We start from the raw sequence: 11,450 nt of genomic DNA on the forward strand, positions 1-11,450 counted from the left end.
CCTGATCTTCATCTTCAGCGAGGCGTTGTTTGGGGCCGGATGCCTTTTCGAAGGATCAGGCATATTTCTGTGTTGTAGCTACACGCGATCTACACAAGTGCTGTAATCAGTGGAAAAGAAGGCCGCAGGATTCGATTCATAGTCGATCATAACCTGCTTTAGCTTAGAGCAGATATGTGGGGGCCAGGGCAGTCTTCCCCCAGGCTGACAGCCCCCACCCGCTAGGCTGTTTCGGCTGAATCTCAACCCGCCCGGGGCGTGGTCCCTTTTTTTATTTTTAACCTTGGGGTGGCGCAGCAATTAACTAGCGCGAAGATAAGATGAGGGGAGATACTCAACCACTGAAACAACTTCACAACTTCACACTGAACCTGACAATATGACACGATTCTCTCTTATTCCCGTGGAAATTCTCCACTCCATATTCAGTCTCCTAAACAAATCCGACCTTTCTCGCCTATCTCGGACGTGCAAACAAATCCACCAACAAGCCACCCCGCGTCTCTGGAGAAGCTACTGCAACTACAACCAGCAACCTTACAATGCATTCTTGCGAGCTATAGTCACCAACCCAGGTCGAGCCAAGCATGTTGAGGAGCTTCACACATCAAATGTATCCGAAGATGACCCTCGCGAAATCTCAGAGGACGACATCCAATCCTTCCAGTCGGCAGTTTCGAACCTCTTACTTCCTGACGAATTCAAAGATCGCCTAAATGAGGGAATAAAGGAAGGGTACAGCGATCCGATGCTGGCTCTTCTACTCTGCAAGCTACCCAATCTGAAGAATCTATTCCTATACCGACCTGATATCTGCGACCTGATATGTGAGCTTTTTGGCCACGCCAATTCGGGCAAATTTTCCGGTCTTGACAAGCTCCAACGATTCTCCATAGAGACCACTGACGTTTCCTGTGCCGTGGGAACTGTTCGGGACTATGGAGGCGTTCTTAATATGGCGCACGAGGTGCAAATCGTGCAGTTAAATGATGAGACAATGAGTCCATCCCGATTCAAAGAGGGCTCATCTGCAGTTGAGCATCTTCACATCCTCGAGAGTGGTATGGGAACTGATGCCATGCGGGTGTTCGCGCAGAGTTGCAAAACACTCCGCACGTTCAATTATACCTTCGGGAATGTCGATTACTACGATGACTATTTCAAACCGCAGGAGGCCGTGAAAGAGCTCGAGCGTCATAAAGACACGCTCGAGGAGCTCACGATGCTGTACGACGATGACCGGCTAAAGCAGTCCTGGTACGACTTGACGGCCCGCGAATGGTACATGGGGACTGAACTGCAACAATTCACAAGATTGAAGAAACTGCGGAGTGGTATGCACAGTCTGCTGGGGCTCTTGCATCCACAGTCTGCTGCGATGGAGACATATCCCGCAAATCCTCAGGCTGATAGAGAAAGGCCAGAGCTAGTGGACGTGCTTCCGGCGTCAATAGAGCACTTGACCATATTGTACGCCGATGCGCGGATCATTCCTCACCTGCAGAAGGTTGGGGTTGCCTGCGAGAATCGATTTCCCAATCTGAGAAAGGTGATTGTGGGGTTCTGCTCTGAGTCAACGGAGAAGGATGTTCAATTCGAAATCTCAGGACTGGAGTTGTCGGTGCTATATCAGACTCCGGAGGAGCGAGAGGCCTACGTCTATGGCCGAAAGCCATATTCGTGGGTTGGGTCTCAGGCCTTCAGGGACTGATTTATAGCCATGATGATAATGATGATGTATGTTGCTTTTCAGATAAACTGTCCCTATAGTCATGGAGAACGCTTAGCAGAATAAACATAATCAAAAGATCTTATTATTATTATTGTTGTTGTTGTTGTTCATACACGCATCTGTCAGCCCTATAGGCCGAGTGGCGGCAGGGTAAGCCGCCGTAGTGGTAATCGCTATGTACATCATCGCCTTTCTACATACATCCTGATATGTTATTCCGCATGTTGTATGTCCCGTGCTACTGTTTTTATACTGCTGTTCCCATGGCCACGAAGGTCCATGGGCCTGTTGGATACTATCTCGTTTCCTTCCCTACTTCTGCAAGCGTTTAGCCTCGGCTGCACTATACTGCCAGTTGCTTCGTGTCCGTTGTTGTGACTCGACATGTGGTTGGTAGAGTCTGAAACTGGCTTAGGAGGCCTGTGTCAAGCATAAAGTGCACTGCCTTAAGTACCAGGTCTGGCTGTGTTAGGTAGGCCCGGTAATCCAACTCCTGTCTTGCCGCAGTGCGGGAACTCGCTCAGAAGGTTGGGGGGGGGGGGGGGGTCCAAACCATTCTCCAATCTTCTTTGGATCCTCGCATAAAGCACGCTGATAATCATACCGTTTGGTGTATCTAGATCGAATATCTTCATGTCGGTTGATAAAACGGGTAACCCAATTGACCCCGATATCTTCTTGGGGAAATAGCAGCCATTCGGCGTACAATCTTGAATTGAGGTGCCATACCCCGCTCGTCTGCCGATATAATCCATTCTTTCAAAATATTTTCATCCAAAAGACCAAGTTTTTATTATTGAGTGTGCATGACGAGTGCTCCAGCTAAACTGATCTTCCAGAAGGTCATCAATTTCATTCATCGTAGCATCATGTCTATAAGCCGAGAGGATTGACTACTGGTTGAGATGCCGGTTTTTAGACGTGCTCGTTGAAGCTATGACCCAGTGAAACTTAGAACAAGCCGTTTCAAGGCCATTAAGAGAAGAGGCCCGTGTATGTAATTGACCAAATCTATGCGGTACCGCTGCTCTCTGCAAGGACAAATATTGCGAAAATAATGCTACGAAGAGCTCCTTCGCCAAGGAATTATTCAGTTATTTAGAGAGTGAATGTTGGTGGCCTCGGCGAGATCGGAGAAGATAATAAAATTCTCCGATCTCCGATCCGATCAGCAAAATCTTCTCCGATATCTTGACGGCTCCGATTCAGGAACAATCGACAAACGGACTAGGGACAGGTCATTATGCGCTCACGGTTGGCAGCATGTGAACGATGCAGAAAGGCGAAATTGGCCTGCGATCACAAACGACCGGTATGTACTCGCTGTCGCAATACCAACCAAGCCGGTATCTGCATCTACCGCGATTCACCATTCAAACGAAGACATACAAGCGTTTCGTCTCCATTAGTTGAACCACAGAACAGGTTAGATAGCCCTCAGTTTTGTCCGAGACCACTACTAAAGGTTCTACAGTCTGCGATACCCAAAGGAGTCACCGTTGTTCAACGCCCGACAGACCCCGTATCCGAATCCTGGATACCTTGGTTCTTCGAGCCATGCTGCTATCTTTAGCCATATCTCCCCAGAGAGTGATCGCCGCGAGACATTCCGAACTACACAGAGTAATCACTCAAATGGCGACGATCATTTAATACAGCAGGGCGCGGATACTCTCCGACAGCTGCTGAGTGCCTTCCCACTGAAAGGAGTAATCGAGCTGGTCTCTTTCTGGCTTGCCAAAGGAGTCAACTTGGCTCTTACAGGACCCTTCGTTGCACAATGTACCGAAAGCATGCATCATCTACATGCCTGCATGTCGGACGGAAACTGGCATTTGGCATATGCACGACAGTTGCTGCAGAACTCCGCCCGGCCTCTGGAATTTCATCAATCTTCAACACTCGACGCTTTCTCCGCTCAATTCCTACACCAAAATGCTCGGTGGGAAACCTTGGGGCTATTCTTCTCAGCCGTCAGTCGGGCTACCCTTGACGTGTCGTTCTTCCCCTCTTTATACTCAACGGAGAAAGGACAATATTCTCTTCGACGCATGGCGATGAAACTCTGCGATTATATCTTGGACATTTGCTTATCCTTGGACTGTCTGAACGACTTACAGCTCCTGTTTCAATACGAGAACTTCATCGTCCACTCCCACGTGGATGGAGATCAGAGTGAGTGTTCGTCAAATTGTGTTTACTGCCTCCATTGCTAACAAACCAGGCTACCATTCGTGGCGCAGAATCGGAGATGTGATTTCTTCAACGTTCGCCTTGGGCTACCACGAGAACCTCGAAGCAAAGCCCGACGTACCTCCATTCCTAACAGAGATGCGCAAAACTGCCTCTGCCAGAATCTACTCCGCGGACAAAAACTTGGCTATTTTCCTTGGTCGACCTCCCCGAATGTGCAAGCGGTTTTGTCATCTTCACCTCCCTTCGAGCTGGATTGGCTTTGAGACGTTGGCCTATGGACATACCCCTAATGCCGATGGAGATGAAGAGATTAAGGCTACGTATTGTGGTGATACGCGCTGGTCCGTAATTTGCGCCTCGTTGAAAGAGGATATCATGGAGATGCTCCGTGATGTCAAAGACGACACATATATCGAAAGAGCAACGTATGTTTTCATTTCATGTAATAATGAGCTAAGCTAATGGACAAAGTGCGATTCAAGAGAAAGCCAGAGCTGAATGGGACTCACTACCTCCGCAATTTAGATTAGACGGCAGCCTGAAACAGTTTGCCGGGAATCCGTTTGAGCGAGATTTCGTAGCAAGTGTGCGACTCAACCATTTGCAGGTGTTGTTTCTCGTGCATCTTCTACTGCTGGACAGCCCAGCTGAGCCCAATGTGTCAATCATAGAGGTGGCGCAAGAGATGCTCTCCTTAGTTACCGAAACCATTCTCCTCCGGGATCGACTTGTGAATTCGGGAACAAGTCTCATTTGGAAGGTAAGTACCTAATACATGGAGATCCCAATTCATGTCACTAACCATCAAAGGTTGCCCACTTTGGCCTTCCAGCAGCCGGGATCCTACTTCTCGCGATGCTCAGGCAAGGAAACAACTCAAGCACTCCGATACCGTGGACAAAAACTATCCAAGACCTCAACGTATTCGTTGCCGAAGTCGAGATAGGAACAATTATTCGACCGGAGGATCCCAACTACGCGTTACTATCCAAGGCAACGCAAACTATCCAGAGGTTTCTTGATTCCGTGCATTCGAAGATAACTCCTCAGTCGCGAAATGAGGATTGGACGGCGTTGCTGAACCAGGATCTCTGGGATTCTGAGTTTGCGTTCTGGGATAACATGGCGGGTCATCCGTCGCTGGATCCTTTGCCGGAAGTGTAACATGGCCTGGGTGCGGTCTTCTTGTTCAATGCTTCCAGATTCAACCCGAGAACTCTCAGCTGCCATAGACTCCCCATTCCGACGAAACCACCAGCCTTTATCCGATAAATCCTGAACCAAGTTGAGATAAGATGTCTATCCTTCTCTCCCGTATCAACTGCTACGATGCAATTCTCGCCTAGCTTTTCCAACTGAGGAGACTTTGCCATCCCAAAAAATTCCGTCGTTACGCCGAAGCTTCGGTTGGAGTCGACTCTCCGATTCGGCATCTCCACAAACTACCCCGCCATATCCATACTGTGCTGACGAATGTCACTTGGCCGATTGAATACAAACATAGCAGAACTGCAATTGCTCAGTCTAAAAGGCTCTAAATAAAACTTACATGATGTCGTCAACCCAAGATCAACGACCAAAAGCGACCGCTGTCCCATACCAAGGCGAACCTCTACCGAACGTCCCAAATGACCTCGTTATCCCGAATGTTTTGAGCCTGGACTTCGACAAACGACTCTGGGTTTCCCAGGCCCCCGATATCTGGCTCCGACCTCTTGTTTTTGCCGTCTCACAAGGATATTTCGTCAATCTCCTCCGTGTCCGCAAGTCAGGAATCCTATCGCGCCATCGGCATACTGGCCCTGTTCATGCGACAACTCTCCGCGGTAAATGGCACTACCTCGAGCATGATTGGTGGGCGACAGAGGGGAGTCATGCATTTGAGCCGCCCGGTGATATCCACACGCTCGAGGTTCCGGACGGCGTCGAGGAGATGGTAACGCTGTTTCATGTTACCGGGGCGTACATTTACGTTGACCCTGATGGAAAGCCGGTTGGGGTGGAAGATGTCTTCTCGAAGCTTGCAAGTGCAAAGACGCATTATGAGAGGGTTGGATTGGGTGCGAATTACGTTGACCAGTTTATTCGATGAGCTACAAGGATATAGGATGCTCCTGGTGTTCTTTACGTGAATTATATGATTCTCTATATTGCTATCGACTTGTCCATGATATATCAATAGAATACTGTGAACGCGTCCTCACGCACAACAACCCACGGATAAACCGTTTGAATCGGCCCGCACACCAGAAAAGAGACAGAATGACAAGATTGCTCTTCGCGAACACATATATTGACAAGGCTTTTGACTCAAAGGACCGGATGATATAAATATAACGAGTAAATCAAGCTCTGAATAAACCGGATACAATTTTATTCAATGGTAAACGCGTAGAAACGGACAGAAATAAGCTGAACATGGTTCTACGGTCACTCCAGGCTTCGGCCTGCGGCCGGGTTGACCTTGGCGTACCAGCACACATAGATACAACTTAGGGTCCAGGTTGCGGGCATCCTGAATTCCGAGTCCTCTCCGAACGCCATTTTCCTGGTTCCGAAATGCGTTAAGCAAGTTCTAAAACTCGAGCGAATCCATAGCGCCAATATCGGCAGCTATTGCTTTCATGAGAGCGGCAATAGCTTGTTCAAGATCGCTGTGCATTGCAGAGAAAGGACGGAGCAGAAGGATGGTAGATAGGATGCTCGCTATCTACCACTGCGCAGTCAGAATATTCTTCGGAGTAGTTTGATGAGTGATCATACACAGCTGAACGTTGATAGCGGTAAACATCAGGCCCATTGCCAAAGCTCTGGCTCCTGACACCGATGAGGATTCATGTCAAAGCCTATTGTGCTGATCAATTACCTCAGTATTCTATCTTCACAAGCAAAAGGTAGGCAGGCATCTGGTAAGGAGATTTTCACCTAGCATTCCTCCGATGCGAAATTTTGTCTGAACAATTCCGGCACAGTTTTTACTTCCATTTTCCCGGTAATGTACACTGACTTGGATCCGGTGATAACGAGATCTTCGCATATATCCTCTCATATAGGCTCTGCCTTTATGTTTATCTGAATATAAACATTCTCTCTACCCGGCATGAGCTCCGATCCATCATCTGCTCGCCCCGATGATGGATCGATCCCACATGACGATTTATGAAGCAAACTGTATATTTATTCTCTGGTGATCAGTCTCATGCAGGAGGATCAATTGCTTCTGTCCGAGCATCTCCCATTTACGGGCCGAAAGTGAGAGCTTCTGGAGAATCTGGGGGTCAGGAAAGCGGCAGGAAGTCGCCAATGGATTAGTGGATTTGAGATGTGGTTCTACTGACAGCGTAATGGCGATAGCGCCTGGGGTTTCATATAGAAGAGAAAAACCAGGGGAAGTAAACCAGTAACAAACAAAGCACACTGAAAATGACACTTATCTATCCCTCAGTCAATAATTCATCCGTGGTATCCTGCACGACCGCTAGAAGTCTATCGCTCGGCCTAAATTTGTTGTCAATCGGCTTCGATCCTTCAATCAATCAGAAGTAATCACTCATGTTTCTGGTATGAACATTACCGTATTACCGGTGCAACATAGGAGATTTTGCAAGGTGTCTACAGTCTTCAGTCTCCGGTCTGCACGGAATAGCCTGGGTTATCGTGGTATCACTCTGGCGGAGGCGACCTGGACAAATGGCGCTATCTATCCGAACAATAGTCACAGGAATCTGTTCTAAGTCATCAAACTTGTATTCTCAAAAAGCCCTTTCGCATCGCTCGGCCTGTGAATTCGGGGTTGGCTACCTCCGAGACACCAATCACTATTCTTATGCGGATGACACTTCATTTTTGTGACCATTTGCTATCATATCTATATTTTACCTGGACTTAATGTGATATTTTCGGTGAGTCTCACGTAAACAGGACAAATTATGCCGCAGCCCTTGACCCATGAGGTCTTCCACGTGGATAAGATTAGCGTGTACGTAATTGACCAAGTTGAAGACAGGTCGACTCTTGCCTGCGGTTCGGCAGAATGCATGCTAGCTCCGTTTGGCCATCGCTTGGTGTGGCCAGTGAAGTAACCAGCTCGTCATCAGCAGGCCGGTACACTCTCCTATGATCCGACTTGTGAGAAGATGAAGGAATGGTGTACATGTGTGTTCTGACATGTTCATTCTTTTGCACGACTTCGGTATATTCAGAGACTAGTGGCCACCTCAAGAGGTGACCTCGGCGAACATAAAGTCATGTAAATTAGTTTGAACTTATACTTGCTCGACTTCTCCAGGCCTCTAAAGCCATGACCAGCGTAGAGGATCTTGGTCCGGCCAGACATGCTGAATTGAGTAGGATCACAAGTGAAATGTCTGGTTCGAACAATGTTAAGATACCATTGTGTCTTTCACATATCTTACTGGAAAGAAAGTCTAGCAAGTCCAGCACTGGAGGTCTTATCTGGCTTTATTGTTTAAATCCTGCATTGATGCGAGGCCTTCAAGAATAGATACTAGAAGGTTGATACGAGTAATCAGTTGAAAACATTTTTCAACCCAGACCCCAGGGATTATAATTCTGAAGAGCCGAATTAATTTCATGGACTCCAGAGTTATCTTTCGAGTGAATTTGTTGATGTTGTATTTGTTGTAGAGCTGTGTGTTACAGACCTCGTCGTGTCAGACTCACGTGATGACGCGGGGAGTTAAGAAAGAATTATTGGATGGTGGTTGACGATGAATATGCAGGAAGCAACAGGGATCAAGTTGATATCCGAACAGATCACGTGATATGGTATATGGTATTGTCACAACCTGGCTTCTCTCGTATCGTACCTAGGGTTCTAGTTAGTTATATTTCGAGACTGGACACTTACCCTAAGTGTCTTCCAAGTAATTGTATGCTCAATGCCCCTCCGGGTCCGGTTCGGTATGTCGTATGCGTTGATGGGTATATCGCCCCCTCCAGGCTCCGTAAGATAGTCAACAAGTAGAAACAATAAAGGTAACGAATAGAGAAACAAGGCCAACCGAGTACGTATACTGGGTTGTTGGTTAAGTGCGGACGAGTCAGAAACTAGAAGGTAACCAATCCTGTAAGACTTGAATTGATCGCGAAGAACTAAGCTAAGTACATGAATGAGCGTCCTTATATATCTTTCCCGGTATATGTGACGGCCTGGTCACGTTGGTTGCTTATCACGTGAGGTGTGGTTGTTTGCTTTGTTGCTTTGTTGATAAATATGGCGTTACCTCCTTTCTTCCTTTCTCATGTTGATTATTCTCGTCGATAGCTACCTAGGTAGAACCCATGAGTTGGACGTTCCATTATCCTAGTAGAGCGCCGTGACATAATAATCAACATCCTCCTTTTATACCTTAGGGAGAGAAATACCAAAGGCTTCTCCCTTCAAGGGATTCGCTGGTGCCGCAGTTCGGGAGCTGGCCAGGCTATAACAGTGTCTCCATTCAAGTTTCCATCCTCAAGTTCATCCTCAAGTCAAGTCAAGCGCTGCTTCAGTTAAGTTTCTAGAGCTCAGGATTGAAACTTCTGTTGTTGGCATATTCAAGTTCAACTTTCAAGAAGTCCAGTGGTTGCGACTATGCTGGCACCCCTTCAAGTTCTCAAGACTTAAGTTTTTCAAGATTCAAGCTCACGATCTCTTTCTTAAAGATCATGGACCCCTTTCAAGAACTCCGAAACGAATTTTCTTCTACGATCCGCGCCCTCCAGAATGAAATCGAATCCATCAAAAACGAACCCAAACCACTTCAACGACCAAAGCCATGCCTCCCCGATCCCGAGAAATTCAATGGACAATCTTTGAAGTTTGATACCTGGCTTGCTTCGATGAAGGCTAAGCTTAGGATTGATGCTCCAGCTATTGGTGATGCAGTGGCTCAGTTCTACTATGTCTATCTGAATCTGGAAAGCAAAGTCCAAGCTCTAGTTCTTCCCCAGTTATCTTACGCAGAAGACACCAACACCTGGGATTACAACACTATCCTTGATCAACTATCTCTGGTTTACGACAACCCCAACAAGATTCAAGAAGCTGAAGATCATCTATTAGCCCTAAAGCAGGACAGTGGTGAATCTGTGGCAGCCTACATCGCCAAGTTTGAGAGGATTCTTTATGAGGCAAAGGGCAAAGATTGGCCTGATGTCACCAAGATTTCAGCGTTCAGGAAAGGCCTCAATCCTACTCTCCGAGGACGCCTCAACCAGCAACTAAATCTTCCAAGATCCTACATCGAATTCCTTCGCGTGGTGCAACAATTGGGAAGTCATTCTTTCAGCTCAAATTCCACCAATGTTTCCCACCCTCAATCACACCAATCTGGTTCTCACACCAAGTCTGATCCTATGGACCTCAGCGTCATCAATATCAACTCCCTGTCAGCAGCGTCCACCTCCCTAGATGAAAGGAACAGACGACGACAACAAGGATCCTGTGTGAGATGTGGCTCCTCTAATCATTGGGTGAAAGATTGTTCCATGAAGGCACACAAGGAATCCAAACAATCATGGAATCAGCAGATGCTTGCGAAGCTGGAGACAAATGGTATTGATGATGGTGGTGACTGATGACTGATTTTTGGAGATGTCATCCATGCGTTTTCTTTTCAAGTGTCTCATGTATTGTTGCTTTCTCATATGTTCTTACCTGTGGTTGACCATGACATTGAGGACAATGCCTATTGAAGCCGGGGGGTAATGTGACGGCCTGGTCACGTTGGTTGCTTATCACGTGAGGTGTGGTTGTTTGCTTTGTTGCTTTGTTGATAAATATGGCGTTACCTCCTTTCTTCCTTTCTCATGTTGATTATTCTCGTCGATAGCTACCTAGGTAGAACCCATGAGTTGGACGTTCCATTATCCTAGTAGAGCGCCGTGACAGTATACTCCTGCGTCTACTCCTCCAGGAGTATATTTTGGGTCGATCCAATCATGCCATGTCTTGATATATACTCTTTCGGCTACTCCCTTGGGGGTATATCTGGAGTAGATGATCACGTGACATGTCCATCGGATATCAGCTTGATCCCTGCTTTTCCTGCATTTCTTTCTTCCTTTCTTGTCCAATGATTCTGCCTTGTCTCCCCGCATTCTCACGTGAGATTGATGTGTTGGTGTCTGTAACAGGTATATGGTACTTGTGCCTCCACTTTTTCACCCGCCGCTTTCGCTGTGGGTGCGCCACACCGATAGGATATTCACACCGATAGAATAAAAATCCATCTCATCATACCCATCATCTTTACTATTCAATAGACATCGTCTACCATGCCTACTGAACGCGAAAATATCGAAGAACAAATTAAAAATGCCATTGCCACGTACGAACGCGATAAATCACAAAAAATTCGCCCTCTAGCAGAGGCATTTGATGTGCCTTACCAACGGCTCCTTCGACGCGTCAAAGGGCTACCTGGGCGAAATTCTACCAAGCCAGTTAACTATGCACTTGATAAGCATCAGGAGAATGCACTCAAACACTGGATTGAGCGATTAGATCAAGCTGGAG

General features: G+C 47.1%; 3 protein-coding genes across 3 annotated transcripts; all 3 read left to right on the forward strand.

The window, feature by feature from the left end:
- Window positions 1-379: 379 nt before the first annotated feature.
- On the forward strand, window positions 380-1,711 carry ACHE_80046S (F-box protein; the record flags this gene model as incomplete). The annotated part of the gene is made up of 1 exon (XM_043283373.1): window positions 380-1,711. The coding sequence occupies one exon, from the start codon at window positions 380-382 to the stop codon at window positions 1,709-1,711; it is 1,332 nt and encodes a 443-aa protein (XP_043140659.1).
- Window positions 1,712-3,525: 1,814 nt separating this feature from the next.
- ACHE_80047S (fungal specific transcription factor domain-containing protein) lies at window positions 3,526-5,092 on the forward strand (the record flags this gene model as incomplete). Its single annotated transcript, XM_043283374.1, has 4 exons — window positions 3,526-3,907; window positions 3,957-4,353; window positions 4,400-4,688; window positions 4,739-5,092. 4 exons carry the CDS (start codon window positions 3,526-3,528, stop codon window positions 5,090-5,092), a joined length of 1,422 nt encoding a protein of 473 aa, XP_043140660.1.
- Window positions 5,093-5,477: 385 nt separating this feature from the next.
- On the forward strand, window positions 5,478-6,020 carry ACHE_80048S (uncharacterized protein; the record flags this gene model as incomplete). The annotated part of the gene is made up of 1 exon (XM_043283376.1): window positions 5,478-6,020. The coding sequence occupies one exon, from the start codon at window positions 5,478-5,480 to the stop codon at window positions 6,018-6,020; it is 543 nt and encodes a 180-aa protein (XP_043140661.1).
- Between the last annotated feature and the right edge of the window lie 5,430 nt (window positions 6,021-11,450).

Source organism: Aspergillus chevalieri, chromosome 8 (assembly GCF_016861735.1).
Source record: "Aspergillus chevalieri M1 DNA, chromosome 8, nearly complete sequence".
Classification (NCBI taxonomy): Eukaryota; Fungi; Ascomycota; class Eurotiomycetes; order Eurotiales; family Aspergillaceae; genus Aspergillus; species Aspergillus chevalieri.